The 16,376-nt window shown below is 37.7% G+C and overlaps 1 protein-coding gene and 1 long non-coding RNA gene across 9 annotated transcripts; one reads left to right on the plus strand and one right to left on the minus strand.

The window, feature by feature from the left end:
- The first annotated feature begins 1,535 nt into the window (after positions 1-1,535).
- LOC121881558 lies at positions 1,536-6,645 on the plus strand. The gene is made up of 3 exons (XR_006091814.1): positions 1,536-1,598; positions 3,723-3,797; positions 5,192-6,645. It is a non-coding gene; the product is annotated as an uncharacterized LOC121881558 (long non-coding RNA).
- A 640-nt stretch (positions 6,646-7,285) lies between these two features.
- LOC121881532 lies at positions 7,286-14,239 on the minus strand. Of its 8 annotated transcripts, XM_042389371.1 has the most exons (7): positions 13,962-14,239; positions 13,448-13,482; positions 9,516-9,554; positions 9,214-9,304; positions 8,775-8,856; positions 8,404-8,547; positions 7,286-7,678 (listed from the first exon to the last, which is right to left on the minus strand). In XM_042389371.1, the coding sequence occupies exons 4-7, from the start codon at positions 9,252-9,254 to the stop codon at positions 7,424-7,426; spliced, it is 522 nt and encodes a 173-aa protein (XP_042245305.1). In that variant the 5' UTR covers positions 9,255-9,304; positions 9,516-9,554; positions 13,448-13,482; positions 13,962-14,239; the 3' UTR covers positions 7,286-7,423. The 8 variants fall into 8 exon arrangements, 7 of the variants coding, with proteins under 7 accessions (XP_042245305.1, XP_042245306.1, XP_042245311.1 ...); XR_006091795.1 differs by lacking the exons at positions 13,448-13,482; positions 13,962-14,239 and adding an exon at positions 10,673-12,246; XM_042389372.1 differs by lacking the exon at positions 13,448-13,482.
- Between the last annotated feature and the right edge of the window lie 2,137 nt (positions 14,240-16,376).

The following is a 16,376-nucleotide window of genomic DNA, read 5'->3' on the forward strand; positions in this document are numbered from 1 at the left end:
TGGCTGCGCCTCAAGTGGTCTGCTGTCCTGTATGGCTTGGTTCACCTAGGAGGTAAGAGTCATGGGCAGAAGGTTTTCTGCAACTTAATACTTCACCTCCACTACAGTTCAGAAGGAAATGTTGTACTTTTTACATCTAACTCCATTATAACAGTACTTTATTATTTATCTATTTTATTCAACTTTATTGTAACAGCAGTTCATTTAGTAGTTTAGTATTTTAGTAGTTTAGAGGAGATTTCAAAATATCAAGATATATATTGTTTATCGTGATATATCCTAAAAATATTGTGATATTTTTTATAGGCCATATCGCCCAGCCCTACTTTCAAGTTAATATTGCTTCTTGAAATACAGTCAACATAATGTGTGCCATGTTGGATTTTAATATGTTATACAGGGTTCTTTGCTACTTGGATTAACCTATACTGAACTGTGTTGGGACGGGCAGTAGTGCGTTTGGTTATTAGCAATAATTCATAATTATCATAGATGATTATGAAATCATAATAATAACAACAACAACAACAACAATAATAATAAGAATGATTAAAGTTTCTGTTTTATTCCAGCACTTGATAACAACAAGACAAAACAAATCAATAACAACAGAGCCTGTATTTATCAAACTGCTAAAAGTAAAAATTTGGACTTAAGTGAAAGATAAAAGTTGACAAACTTGAGAATAAAAATTATTGATCAAACTTGTGTTGATATAAAATGTTGTTAAATGTCAGAGAGCTGCAGAGGTCTGTTAAGTTGGTTCAGAGTAGATCTTAGATGACTGCAGTACAGAAAACAGAGCCGAGCCTCCGTTTTCTGTCTGATTGTACAAAATATAATTGGTTGTGATGAATAATATGTTAAGCAGCATCATTATAAATAGAGAAGTTTTAGTCTATTATTTGTCTTTGAACATTTGACAGGATGTTACATCACTTTTTCCTCTTTTTAGCATTTATCAACAAACAATCAGAAAACATCTGGTGAATCTGTCAACATCATTAAAATCATTAAGTGGACACAGAATCAAGAATAAATCTGACATTGATTTTATTTGCAGTCACTTTCTAATCATCTTTATTATCTGAACTTGTCAGTGTGATACTAGATTCTCCTCCATTATATGATTTCTCTGACGTATATCAGACGTTGATGAAGCAGAATTTTGTTTCCATTTCAGTCAATTTCCTATTATTTCATCTATATTTATATATTTATATATTATAACATGACAATGATTATTACTTGCTGCAGGCTGGGCTCTGGTGGATCTCCCTCCTCATATTCAGAGAAGGACATTACAAGAAGTGATGATGATTCAGTCTTGTCTCCAGCCAGTAGGTGAGTCAAACCTGTAACCCGTATATACATTCTTTCACAAACTTTTTGAGAATCAATTTTTGGTGATTTCTTTAAATATTTTCCTCAAAGTTTCTGTTTATCCAGCAGTTGTCAAATGTTCTAATTTTCCACTCTGGTGACTTTTCTTTTGTGTCTGTCAGAATCTCTCAGGGAAGCCCGGCTTCCTCTGGATACAGACGTGTGTCCAACCAGAGTAAAAGGTCGACAGATCGTGATATTGACTTCAAAAAGAAGTAAGACTTTACTAACAGTAAAATGTTACTGCATTCGTACATATTATGTGCATCACACACACACACACACAAACACACACACAGTTGATGAAATTGTAAAGCACTTTGGATAAAAGCTTGCAGTCATTCACCATTTATAATTACTTGTCACATTGCAGTTTGGGTTAAAAACACTTCTTGGGTTAATGTGAGAAAAACATCATTAACTTGCTTAAAAGAAGCAAACATGGATTGTTGGTAGAAAACAGGAAACAATATAATATTAGTGAGATGATGAATATTTATAATCTTCACCATCTTAGTCTAATATTTTTCTAGTTAGTACCAAAGTACTGAACAAATTAAAATTTTACCTGATTACACTAGATGAAAACTGGAGAGTCCTTTAATTCAGAACCCTACCCAAACCGTGCCCCACCTATCCAGTCAACCTTGCACACGACCCAGTCAGCAATATGCAATGTCCAATTGGACAATGAGCGCTACCCAGGCGGATAGCTCCGATTGGACAGAAATTCAATCGCCTCTCTTCAATCGGAAGTAGATGGAGAAAGGCCAAAACAAACTTTGGAAATAAGTGAAAATCTAAAGACTCATGAATTGGGTTTCTGTTTCTCATTTTACTTATAATAGTTGAGTGTGTTTGTGTGCAGGTGTATGCTTGCAATGAATCAGTGTGTGGAGACAGAGGAGGGGGTCCATCCCTCTGAAACCCCTCTGTGTGGGCAACATGACAACCAGACCAAAGCTCTGAGGTGAGATGAGGATCTCTGACTGTTTAAAATGACTTTTTCTCTGTGAGATTTCTCCTGTTTGCTCCTGAGTCAGACTGTGTAAACAAGGAATAACTGTTCCTCCATTCAATACATCTCTGGTTTCAGCAGCTTGTTTTGTTAGCTGATCATATTTACATTTATCTTTTCTGTCACTTGTATCCACACTGACAGACACTTGAATCAGTAAAATCAACTTACTTTTCTTCAAGATCAAAATGAGCACAAATGTTAGAGCCAGAAATGATTCAGTGTGAACAGAAAACATTATTCCTGAACTTTTCTGATGTCTATCTGGTAGTTGTGTATCCAGCAGTTGTTGTGTCTGGATGGCTGATATTCTCATGTTGGGTCTTCTTCATCAACTTTATTTTTGGTCTTTCTTGATCTGCTTCACTGTGGTTTCATTTATATCTTTATAACTAGAAACAGTGTGTTCTATTAAATGGTTAAAAAAAAAAAAAATCCATCTTAGTTAACACAGAGAAAGGTGTTCCTCAGGGGTCAGACCTTCTATTTTTTATACTGATAAATGATCTTCCATCAAACTGCTCCGAGGGTAATATTAATAATAACAATAACAACAATCATAATAATAACAACAACAACAACAACAACAACAACAACAACAATAATAATAATAATAATAATAATAATAATAATTAAAATTTCTGTTTTATTCCAGCACTTGATAACAACAAGACAAAACAAATCAATAACAACAGAGCCTGTATTTATCAAACTGCTAAAAGTTAATATTAGACTTAAGGGAAAGATAAAAGTTGACAAATAAAAATTATTGATCAAACTTGTGTTGATATAAAATGTTGTTAAATGTCAGAGAGCTGCAGAGGTCTGTTAAGTTGGTTCAGAGTAGATCTTAGATGACTGCAGTACAGAAAACAGAGCCGAGCCTCCGTTTTCTGTCTGATTGTACAAAATATAATTGGTTGTGATGAATAATATGTTAAGCAGCATCATTATAAATAGAGAAGTTTTAGTCTATTATTTGTCTTTGAACATTTGACAGGATGTTACATCACTTTTTCCTGTTTTTAGCGTTTATCAACAAACAATCAGAAAACATCTGGTGAATCTGTCAACATCATTAAAATCATTCAGTGGACACAGAATCAAGAATAAATCTGACATTGATTTTATTTGCAGTCACTTTCTAATCATCTTTATTATCTGAACTTGTCAGTGTGATACTAGATTCTCCTCCATTATATGATTTCTCTGACGTATATCAGATGTTGATGAAGCAGAATTTTGTTTCCTTTTCAATCAGTTATTTCATCTATATTTATATATTTATATATTATAACATAACAATGATTGTTATTTGCAGCCAGCTGGACTCTCTTCTCAAATCCATTGAAGAAGCAGCAGATGATGATGTTTCAGTCTTGTCTTCAGACAGTTGGTGAGTCAAACCTGTAACTCACATATTGATTCTTTAACACACTTTTTGCAATATATTGATGAAACTGTCAACATAATTATAACTCTGTGTGAGAAGAGGAGAGAAATCATTCAGTGGCCACAGAATCAAGAATAAATCTGTTATTGATTTAATTCATAATCACTTTATAAGCATCTTCATCATCACTTCATCACTTGTCAGTGTGATACTAAATTCTCCTTCATTATATAATTTCTCTGATGTATCAAACGTTGATGTAGCAGAATTTTGTTTCTCTTCAGTCAATTTCCTATTAATTCCATCCATATTTATCCTGTTATTTCTCACATGTTTTTTTGTAGACTATCACAATCATTCACTCTTGTCACTGATCTCTCAAACTAGAGTAATCTTGTAATCAATACACCTGGTCTGAGATCAGTTGTGTTGTTTGTTCAGCTTCATGTCTACATGACAACAGTCTGGGAGAAATGTGTCTTGTGGTTTGAGCAGCTCAGCAACTCTGAGATTTTCAAAGTCTTGTGGTCTGTAATTGCCCTTAAATAATGATGATATCTTGAAATATAAGATATATTGATTAGATGTAAAGTGTGAATTTGATCAACTTGTTAAAGTTTTATGAAGCTCATCTGAAACATGTGTGGAAGTGAATATTACACAGGATGTTTCTGCAATGTTCTATCATCAACCCTATTTGCTGTTTTTATTGATTTAACAAGAGAGGTAAAGCAGTGGGAACGGTTGTGGAATTGAACTTGTAAATATTCATTATAATGTTGATGTTTCTGTATATTACTGTTAGAAAATGAGGACGATTTACAAGCAATGATTTTCTGAATGGTGTAAAAGAGGAGGCCTAACATTAATCAGAAATAAGTCTTACATCTCCAAGAATCAGGCAGAGAAAGCAGTGCTCAGTTTAGTTTTGGTGATGATCAACTTCAGGTTATAGAAATATGTAAATGTTTATAGATGTGTTTGTTGTATTTTAGATTATGTTTCAGGAGTATGTGGTTATAAAAAATTAAAAAGGAAAAGATTCATTCAAATGACAATTAGATATTCTTTGGGAATTCACAAAGTTGAACCATGTTAATTGAGATGTGGGGTTGGATTCATGTTAGATGGAAGGCTAGTATTGTGAGTTTACAATAATACAATATTTGATTTACCAAGAGTTGTTAAAATATAATGTAAAAGGTAAATGTGAACAAAAATGGGCAGAAGATATCTGGCAATTACCAAAAACTGAGATTTATTTGTAAAAGGAATACAAATGAGAAAAATATGTTGAATATAATCTGTCTGAAAGTAAAAGATCACTGTGCAGAGAAAAGATGTGATGCATTTTGAAACTGTGTGCTGTGTAAATTATATTTTGTGTTTTTAATCAGGGAAGAGGAAAAAGACAAGCTCCTCCACCACCCAGGAGCTTGTTGTTGGAAGTAATGCTGGGATGGAAACAAAGTCTACACATCCACCTGTGGCTCTCTCGACTAGTCCACCTACAACTATCCAGCCTGCAGAAACTTCAACTCATCCTCTCCCTGCAACAAGAGACAAATAATGAATGATTAGATCCTCCTAACGAGCAGGTTGGCACCTTGCATGGCAGCCTCTGCCATCAATTGGTCTCAATTCTTATACTTCTAGACCTAAGTGCAGCGTTGACCATGACATCCTAATCAATGGTCTTGAAAAGTGGGTCGGTCTTTCTGACTGTGTGTTAAACAGGCTCAAAACTTACATCAAAGGGAAAATGTTTTATATCAGCCTTGGAGATCATGTGTCTTAGAAATATGACAACTGCTATGGGGTTGCACAAGGGAGCTGTTTCGGTCTGTTATTATTCTCACTGTACATGCTGCCACTTGGTGACATCATAGTTACGCCGATGATACACAACTGTACATATCCGTAGAACTGAATGATGCTGCAGCTATAAACTCCATGCCCAACTGTCTGTTAGTAATAAATAAATGGATGAGCAATAACTTCTTAAAATTAAATGAGAATAAAATTGAAATTCTTCTCGTTGGCCCCAAAACAAAAAGAGAATTGCTGTTTAATAATCCGGGAAATTAACTCCCTGGATTAAATCTGAGGTCACAAGTCTTGGTGTTATCTTAGATTCAGATCTAAACTTCAGTTCACACATCAACAAGGTGACGAAAACATCATTTTTTAACCTTAGAAACATAGAAAAAGCACAACCATTTATAAATCAAAAAGATGCCTGAGAAACTAACTCATGCCTTCATCTCAAACAAGTTAGACTACTGTAATGCACTTTTTATTGGCCTCCCGAAAAAAGTCACTGCGAGACTTCACCTCATCCAAAACTCTGCAGCTCGGCTATTAATAGTCATTTGTTAAATTTCAGCTAATAATCATTTGATTTAATTGATGCTGATGTAAGCATGATATTTTGTAACGGCAACATTATTTAAGCTTTCTGTTAAAACAGTGGAGTAGGTTACTGTCATTTTAAGAGATAAAGGTTCCTTGTGTTTTATTAGGGTGAACCTGTGGTTTTGAAAAGTTGAGGTTCAAGTAAAGACTGAGCGACACGGTTTTCTTACCGTAGTACAGTTTTCTGATTAGGAGAACTTGGCTTTGAATACTCCTGTAAGAAGATACTACAAACTGTGGAATAAATACTTGTTTTGTCCTTTTTTTTTTTTTTTTTTTTTTTTTCATCAGAGTCCTGTGAAAGTTTTCCCTCCTCAAGCTACCAGCCACATCATATTTTATTCTTTGATTATTATTCAATATGCATTCTTATGTTACATTAATGTTTTTTTACATGCTTTTATGTTCTTTTTATTTCTTTTTCATGTGAAGCACTTGGTGCATGTAATTTCTTTTGTTGTAAAGCACTTTGAGTAAAGTGCTTTAAATAAAGTAAATAAGTAATGATTAGTAATAAATCAAAAATAAAAAATTTGAAATGATATATGTGTATGTGTATGATTATTTAAATAAATGAACAGTATAAGGCTTAGTTCAGAATGCCAATGTCAAGGAATTTCTAATTTCCTTGCTCTGATTTGGCTGCTATTTTGTCTTCTTAATGTCCCCCTCCACTGGAAAATATGTTTTTCTTGTTGTTCCTTCAGTTGGATGTTTGAGCTTCACTGTACAGAATGATGTATGTGCAGAGTTCGACACTAGAAGGCTGTTTTCAATTTTACTGTAAAAAATACAGTACAAATCTGCCGCTTGTTTACAGCACTTAATTGTAATAAGTACGGTGAAGGCACTAACATTATTTTAACGGTGGAAAACTGGGAGCTGGGTTGCCAAAATATTAATAATAAATACAGCTTACCCACTTGTGCCATTTTGGCAGAATAAATGTTGATGTCACTGTTAGCCTTTGTTTCAAACACATTTAACACATTGGGAAAAACAAATAGTTTTTAACATTCAACTTAAACTTAACCCTAATAAATATTAACACAATCACAATCAACCACACAAATAACCTTGTTTGGCATAAAATTGTTTATTCCCATAACTTACAGTTCTCTGTGCCCCCATCAGTTAACATAAGCTGTTTGTTTGCCATTCTGAGTATTTTGTACCAAATGTTCTTGTTCTCCTTAAACAATGATTGAATAGTATTACCTTATACATGGAAAATTTGGCAGAAGTCCAAAGATTTCAACAGTCTTTCGGTATGGAAAATGCCCCAAAGTCCACAAACCATTGAAAGGGGTCAAAGGTGTTGCCTTTCTGTAGCTTGCAAAGTCAAAAAGGGGGCAGTACTGGACATCAATAATCCAACCTGGCTTGAAGGAGTGTTGAACGAAGAAGGTCAGCTGCTTCAACCTTTGCTGGTTCCATTGTGAATCAGGAGCATCAGTGCAAGCACAGAGCTGTGAGAACAAAGGCAACATTAAGCAATTATAACTAATGAGTACCGATAGAATAAATGATTCAATTGATTTGTTACATGAAATTGCCACCAGTTCAGTGGGTGCATAGTCCATTAGCTGAAACACACTGCTGTGGTGGAACCTGAAGATGACAACTACAGTACACTGCTCAAACAAATAAAGTCAACATCAAAATATAATTCCCAGTCAATCATACTTCTGTGAAATCAGCCTTTCAAGCTATAAAACAACACTGATTGTGAATCCAACAGGCAACAAGTAGAAATGACAGTTAATAACCAAGACATGCCCTAAAATTGAATTATTCGGCAGGTGAGTTCCCCATATTACTTCTGTTTTCATTCTTTCTGGCTGATATTTTTGGTCACATTTGCATTTTGACAGTGTCTCACCCCTGACAGCTACCATTAAGCAGTGTCTATCACCCACTGAAGTAGAGGTAATACTGATGGCACATCTTCAACCAGATAGGATGAAAAGAGAAATGGTCTGTGGACACGATCAGCAGTTTAACTACTTTTTGGGTGTCTTGGTTATTACCTGCTGCCTGTTAAATTTGCACAACAGACGGCAAAATGGACTGCTGTTTCCTAACTGGGCAGGCTGATTTCACAGAATTATGACTGACTTTTTTGCATTGCGTTGTTTCAGTGTTCTTTACAGCCCCCACTGAGTCTGTGTGTGTGTGTGTGTGCCTCCTATACCTGCTGTCCACTGCCCTTCTGCAGCCTCTCGATCATCTCCTCAAACTGCATGGCCCTGAGCTCCTGTACTTCTGCAGCTGCTCCATCATGCCTCGTCTTCTGCATCCAGGGCGTAGCCTGGCTTCTCCGTATCGAGGGTGAAGGCTGCAACACGCACTCGCACGCAGCCGCACGCACACACAGATAGAAAAGGTGGTCACACACACAAATATGATCACCCTCACACACATGCTGGCACTCGTTTACACACAGTTGTTCAGCGGTAGAAACAGGCGAAGGTGGTCACACACAAATGGCGTCAATTTCACACACAAATTGTTTGAGCTGTGTAATATTAACCACCACAATTATACAAAGCTGCCCTGTCTCACCTTGGACAGGAACTGATGGGTCAGCTGACAAGCCTCGTATCTTGGCCATAATGCAGAGGTGAGTTGGACGTTGTGGCTCGGCCTGGTAGGAAAGTGGGACAGGGGAGTTAACACAGGGAGTTTACAGTTTGCCTGTGGTGCACTGTTGTGCGAGAGGGCTCCAAGCAGCAAAGTGACAAAAGGCAACAGAGGGTTGTTTACGTTTAGATTTTTTTTTCTTTTTTTAACCCCATCAACATAAAACATGTCATTGCACACACCCATACCATTAGGATGACACCCTCTTAATGACAGATCACTCAGATGAGTGGTTTGATAGTTATTTGTGGAACAGACAAACAACCCCACAAACCAACCAGCAAGAGGAGACACAGATATTCCTTGCAGTAATAGATCTAATGTGAGTGAACGCAAACTGCAAAGAACATTTTTACAATACCTTAGATAGCAGCTTTTTAGCCTGGGTCTTCCCTTGATCATCACAGGCAGAGGGTACTCAATCCTCCTTAGTGGTCTTCACCTGTGCTGGCCTTTGGTAGTACATAGGAACATGTACAGGTTAACATCACAAAGACTAGACAAGAATTACACTAAAACCGATATTGCTCATACAACCATACAATTTATTTGAAACTGTTAATTCACAAAATTCTGCTCATTTGCTAGCCAACACTGGATTTATATAGCAACCTCTAGTTGACAGTTGCATTGTCTAAATGAAATGAAAAATAAATGCCTTACCATCATGGTGGGCCTAGAGGCCTCCTGTGCGCTCTTGTCCTGTTAAACAAGGTAGGAGATTGGCAAGGCATGAGGTCTTATACAGAGACAGACAGTAGGAAGATGGAGGCAAAATACAATGTAGGTAGACAGGCATTACAATACAATTTACAGATTAAGTTGAAGACAATGAAAAGCTGGTAAAATCAAAAGACTATAGTAAATATGATGGGAAAACAGTGCAAGATGTTGCAGGTTTTTTTTTTTTACCAATCATTTTCATGTGTCTCAATACCATGGCTACCTTTCGAACACTCTTAACCATAGACTAGGAGTCAAACATTGTTCATTCATTAGTATTTTATTAAGTTTATATTCAGGGCCAACAAAGTTATGTAAAGCTATGTCTTATTTTGCAGATATTTGGTTGAACCAAATCATCATTCCCAGTGACAACAAATTGACCCCTCTTGTAAGTTATCCCTTTGTACTGAACATCTGCTGTGATCTTAGCATTTGTCTCTGTGAAACCAAACTGCACCACTGCACTGTTAATTTATTCAGAGTAAAGCTCAGAACAAAACGGTGAACAGTCCTTCATTTGCAAATCTTGAGGACCAACAGATCCAGCTGTAAGGTAAGCCTGTAACAACTGATGTTGGTTTGAAAGGGTGAGAGGCAGGTTTTTAAAATTCTTCAATTGTCTTGCACATCTTTTGAAGTAGCTATGCTTACTTTCAAAGCGCATAGCCCAGACCTTAATCAATGGGCCAAAATTTAACATCAACCCTGGATAGTGGCGCAAGTAGTGATGTTTGGGTCTCAAGTTGGTTTCAGGAAATAGTGTCTCCCGAGAGTCCATGTATTCCTGAATGAGAGCATCAAGGTAAGCAACCTGCGATCTTGAGATGCTCTGAGCACATGTGAAGTCAACTATGTCCTTCAATTGTAGGGTCAATTGCCATACATCGTCCTGTGGATCTTGTACTCTGTCTCCAATGATCAGAGGCAAAAATCTCAAGAAGTTCCAATTCTGTATGGCATGACCGGACAGTTTCTGTGTTTTAGGATTGACTTCACACGGCTTGGAGGAGGCATCTGTGTTTTTGAATTGGAACTGTTTAATCCGCCTGTTCAATTGAGGGTATGTGAACCATTTTCTTTTTTTCACAAAGTACTTCAGATACAGTGCCACGTCATAGGAGAGGACACCCTCAAAGACATCATGTCCAAGACAAGGAGGCAAGCCAGGAAGACACAGGAAGTCAGTCTGAAATTCAGAACGAGAAATTAGACAGTATCTGCAAAAATGTTCTGATGAGCTTAAGTTTTCAGTGAACCCTCCAATGCAATGTGAGCCAAGATTGTCTCCAACAATGCAGTAGAGAGTTCCTTTAAAAACAGATTCATCAGCTGTTATCCCACTCTCCTCTAACATTTTCACCAACTCAGAGAAAACTTTGGCATGGCCAAATTCTGTAAAATCCTTTTCTCTACAGAGTAGCACCAGCTGCATGTGGTCGACGGTTGATCGCATATGGGGGGGCAAATTTAGTAGGGAGAAATACACAGCCAGAAGTTTGTGTCTCCTTTTAGCTGAACCCAAGGGGTTCACAACCTCAAAGGCATCTTGGCACAAAATCAACTTAAGGCAAGCTGGAAAATCCTGAAAGAAAGTGTTCGATTTAAACACCTTGCCATCACAGCAATCACTGAGAATGTCTGGAGAATTTTCTGGAGGATTTTCTGACATCAGTCCCTTCCAAAACCCTGATGTGAGCATATTCTTCAGTGTCTCCAAGATTGGAACATAGTAGGCAAATCGCTTCTCTCTGTTTTCATCTCTGCCCAAAAACAGTTGCTTGGGCTCCACAAAGTTAAACATTTCTCTAAAACACTTAGTCCTAGAGAAGGCTGTTCTCATTGGGCCAGTGTGGCAAGCTGAGAACACGTCTGATTCCTTCACAGCATCACATACTTTTCCTCTGACTTCGTCTGATACCAGTGTTTGCAGAAGTACATTTAGCCTGCTCAATGTATGTGTCTGCCCCAACTCATGAATGTTCTGCATCTCTTCCACTATGATCTGGATAGTAGAGGTTGGAACTAAATATTGCCCTTGTAACTTTGCGTACAACAAACACACATTTCTGAGATACAGATCCTCAAAACCACTGTGTTCTAAAGTGTCTTCATTATTCGAGAGACAACCTGGTCGCTCTGTAGTTACAGTGGTGCTTGTGGAGGGACACGAGTCAACAAAATGTGTTGACCTACCGCTACCACATGAGCTGTTGATGACATTGACAGGGCAGTCCCTGTGCCTTCTAGACATATGGGCAGTGAAGGTAGATTTTACAGTGAACACCATTTTACATCCTGCCACTGGGCAGTTCACTGGACATCCCCCATCTATGTGCTCCTTTAGATGTGCAACCAACCCTTTCACGCCATTACACTGGCACTCACAAAGTGAAACTGTGCATTTCAAGGATTCCATAGTGAAGCCTTGTGAAGACACTGATTTGCCAGTATGATGGCGATAGTAGTGAGCCTTTAAGGAAACATACTTGGCAAACACACACTTACAACCAACTTCAACACATTTGAAAACTGTGCGGGGTTCATTGCGATGCAGTTGGCAATGCAAAACATACGCCTTCAATGACTCAAGAGACAAACCACAAATGCAACATGAATAGGACATAGTGAAGTCATCAATGAAAACAACATTAGCCTATCTGAACTACTTATTCACCTTGCCTTAGTTGCTCTTTGCTGGCAGCAGCATGGCTATTCTCATATTACAGCCCATATACTCATATAGGCTACAGTCCTCTCAAATCTGAGGGGGAAAAACTTACAATTCACTCTCCAAACAAAATAAAAAGTAATGCAATATTTGGGAAGATGCAATAGTAACTTCACAGCAATGCAATCATTTTCTGCCTCAAATTTAACTGAGGGAAAAAAAAACTTACAATTCACTCCCCCAAACAAAAGACAAGGTAATGCAATATTTGGGAAAATGCAATAGTAACTTCACAACTTCAATCATTTTCTGCCTCAAATTTAGCTGAAATTTAACGGACCCCCCTCCCCCAACCGCATGCACAGAAACTAGCAACTAGCATGTAACTATTTTGCACTTTGCTGTCAGCAGGAAGCCTATTTTCATAACAGCACTCTCTAACAAAAAATCTGAGCAAAAAAACTTTTAATTTACTCCAAACAAAATAAAAATTAAGCAAATGTCGGACAGATGGAATAACTCCACAGCAATAATATCTATTTCTACCTCACATAACCTACTACGCATTCACACGGAACACTTCTAGTATGAGACTGGAAAGCGTGGGGAAAACGAGCTAGGAAAAAGCCCCTCTCTCAACCGCTAATCAACCCAACTGAGTTCTCAACGCAAACGCCACCTTTACATATCTACTCAACAACATTTAGCAAGGTCTCACCAGTCGGCGAATATGCCATTCAGTGCATTCAGTGGAGAAAATAAACCAGGCAGAGTTAACTTCCTGGCGCCGAAACAGAAATCCTGCTGTCTCCACCACTCAATAAACTGCAAAACAGTAACCCAAGCAAGCTGCTAGTTAGCTGCACTTTGCAGGCAACAGCGAAGCTAATACTCTCCCCACTCGGTGATAACAACCCCCGCTGATAACAAAAATAACAAAAAAGAGTCACACCTGCTCCAAACATATGGAAGCCTATACTTAACTTGGGGATAACTCCACAGCAATGTTATCTACCGGTATTTCTGCCTCACACTTAACCTAGCTGCTACTCTGCATGTCGAAAATGTGTGTTCAATTGGAATAATCCACAAGTACGAGAGGACAGCGAGGCCAAAAAGCAAGCAAGCATGCATCCCCAGAAACTTTTCACCGCGCCACTTTTACGTTAACATTCCACAACACAATTGGGCAATGTCTTACCAGTCGACGAAATCTCCCAAATGCAGAAAATAAACCTGCAACATAAAAACGGACTGTGTTAAAACCCAAATAGTGGAAATAGCCTACTCTATCCACCACTCGGTAACCAAGCAAAAGCGTTGGCTAATGAAATCGGATATCGTTTCGGTGCACAGGATGGATTAGCAATTCTCAATCAGAGCGAGATTTCGATTAAGACGTTACTAAGCATGCAGATAAAAACAAACGTGATTGACATGTCATGACCATCTTGGTTACACTTGAAGTTGCAGGTCTAATCGAAGCATAAGCTTAATACAGTTGTAAAGTAATGTTTTCATCAACACATGGCCAAAAATCTAAATGCTAAGCACTTGTCACTAGGCAGCGAATTTAGCTAGTAATCTGTACACACGAGACGCGTCTAAATATTACACCACTCATTCATAACTTCGGTTAGAATGAACTCTTCAATGTGTTGAATTGACGTTTTCATATGTTTTATGATTTCACCAATCATGACGACATACCTTACCTTGTGCAGAGATCGATTTCGTCCAAGTGTGTGCAGAGGCTTTCTGGTCTTGCCCCGGAAGATGAATAGATTCAAAACCAGGAAGATGAATATATTCAAAATTCATTGATTCAATAGGCCTGCAAATAGGCCTATTTGGCCAGGGTGATCATAGATATACCACCGTCCATGAGGGTGATGCCTAAAGGATAACACATCCATCCGTTCATCCATCCATAGCTCTTTCACACACTCATTAATTGATCATTAATATGCTGAGTAGTGCATTTAGTGTGTGTGTGTGTGTGTGTGTGTGTGTGTGTTAATTAAGCCTTTGTGTTTGTTTTATAGCTTATAGGGTCTTATTGACTTTTAATGGGTAAATTTTGTATTTATTATTGAAGAAAACTGATTTATACTGTTCAGGGTGGTATATTCTTTTACAGTGTTCTACCGTTTCAAAAACTGTGTTAAACCTTTTTTCGATTTACAGTTTTGAACTGTTGCAGTTTCACAGTTTTCCACTGTGAAATCTACGGATATTTTTTACAGACTGGTCAGCCAGATGTTACACACTGATTCCAGGTTTATACAGTGGAATTGTTTGTAATAAAACAGCTCCTCTGGATCAATCATGAGCTCCATCAGAGCTGTTGGGACATTTTTATTTCAAGTAGCTAAAAGTCCAAGATAAGTCTGTCATTAGGCACAAAATGACATTTCAGTTTGAGGACATTTTGGGTAAACAGCTGCATGTATTTATGACACTCAAGTAAGATGGCGATGATGAATGTCGATAGTGTCTGACTATCATGTCACGTTCAGGTGATCACAGACCGATTTAAAGTGTATGTGTTGAATATAATAATATGAAGAAATTCATCGCATTGCTCGATGACATCGATCAGTTTAAAGTGGACCAGCGTTCACTTTTCGAGGAACATCGAAAATCATGTGTAGGTATCCTTTAATCGTGGATTGTTTAAGTTTAAGAGGGCAGCATTTTATCTAAAATGTCAGGATATCAGTCTGATATGAAATAATGTCGAATAACTTTATTTTAAATTGTACTTTCGCTGAAGGAAACAAACAACATAACTAAGAAAAGGGGATGTGATGAACTAAATCGGGGAGAGACACTGGTTTCTGTTGACTTGTTACATCTTTGGGCTGCAGCAGTTGACACTCGTGACTCAGTGTGTTTCACCCTTTAAAGGTATTGTAACTACGCTTTATATACTTTAATGAATCTTCTTGCCAGCCTTAATATATCGTACTTAGGATTTAGCAGAAGGCTACAGTAGAAATCAACCATTAAAGTGTAACAGATTATTTTCTTTTTCAGCAGTATTCCTACAACCGTATTTCCGTTATTCGTCAAATCGAAGGGGAAGAAATATGGCGCAGCATAAAATAGACGGATACAGGTCATGAATGTATTAAGGATGCAGACCGTAAAGTTATTTTTACGGCGAGCAGAGGTTGTCTCCAGTGTTTCAGGCTTTTCTACACTTTTCAGCACATAGATTTGTCCATAATACAATCTTGCAGAGAACGCACAAGTTTGTGTGGCTTTAGTGAGCAGAGGTGCACACAGAGCTCTCCAGAATCACAAATCAACTTTCGTGTATTTTTCCTCTTTTACTTCTCGCTAGTATTTCGCATCTATTATGTAACATATTGAAATGTCAAAAATCAGCGGTTAATGTGATTCAGGTCTGTAACGGGGTAGAATAATGTCTGTTCATGTGTCACTGAATGTAATCCAGGATCTTGAGGCTGTGTGATTATTTCTTTTGAGTTTGTGAAATACCTGCAGCATCACACGGCAGCAGAATCATGTGAGTCTCCAAAGTGAGAGAGATGCTGTGCGCATTTACGCACGACGCACAGCAGCGGTGACTTCATAAACACGCCAACAAGATCGATCAGAATCTAACGATAATTAATGTTACGTTTTTCCGTCACATCCGACAAGTCAGCTATTAGGCTACACACAGATTCAATGCTTATACAGTGAAAGTGGAATAAAGCAGCTCTTCTAAAATAGTATTTTGGTGTCCTATAAGATAATTGTTGTGTGATTGGGCAGATAAGCAGATCATATCATTACGTTATTATTGTGTTCTGGGACTTGATGGTCGCAGATGTGAAGAAAAGGTTATGAACTAAATCTAGAAGAGATGCTGCTTTCTATTGACTTGTTACATCGTTGTTCTTCAGCAGTTGATTTTCACTCCTGTGACGCAGTGTGTTTCACCCTTTAAATGTATTGTAACTACGCTTTATATATTTTAATGAATCTTACTGCCAGCCCTACAACAGTATTTGCTTTAATAAAGCTTCAGTGTCACTTGTCCGAGTAGTGCTGCGTCTTCTGCGCCAAGCGGTAACAAGGGTGAGAAACAGGAACCGAAGTCATAGAGGACAAGATAT

Source organism: Thunnus maccoyii, chromosome 16 (assembly GCF_910596095.1).
Source record: "Thunnus maccoyii chromosome 16, fThuMac1.1, whole genome shotgun sequence".
Classification (NCBI taxonomy): Eukaryota; Metazoa; Chordata; class Actinopteri; order Scombriformes; family Scombridae; genus Thunnus; species Thunnus maccoyii.

Coding starts and splice junctions, on each gene's coding strand:
- LOC121881532 (XM_042389372.1), bottom strand. CDS start 9,254: ATGATCAAGGGAAGACCCAGGCTAAAAAGCTGCTATCTAAG. Junction 8,857..9,213: donor CTAAAAAGCTGCTATCTAAG/GTATTGTAAAAA, acceptor CTTTCCTACCAG/GCCGAGCCACAACGTCCAAC. Junction 8,548..8,774: donor CCCATCAGTTCCTGTCCAAG/GTGAGACAGGGC, acceptor TGCGTGTTGCAG/CCTTCACCCTCGATACGGAG.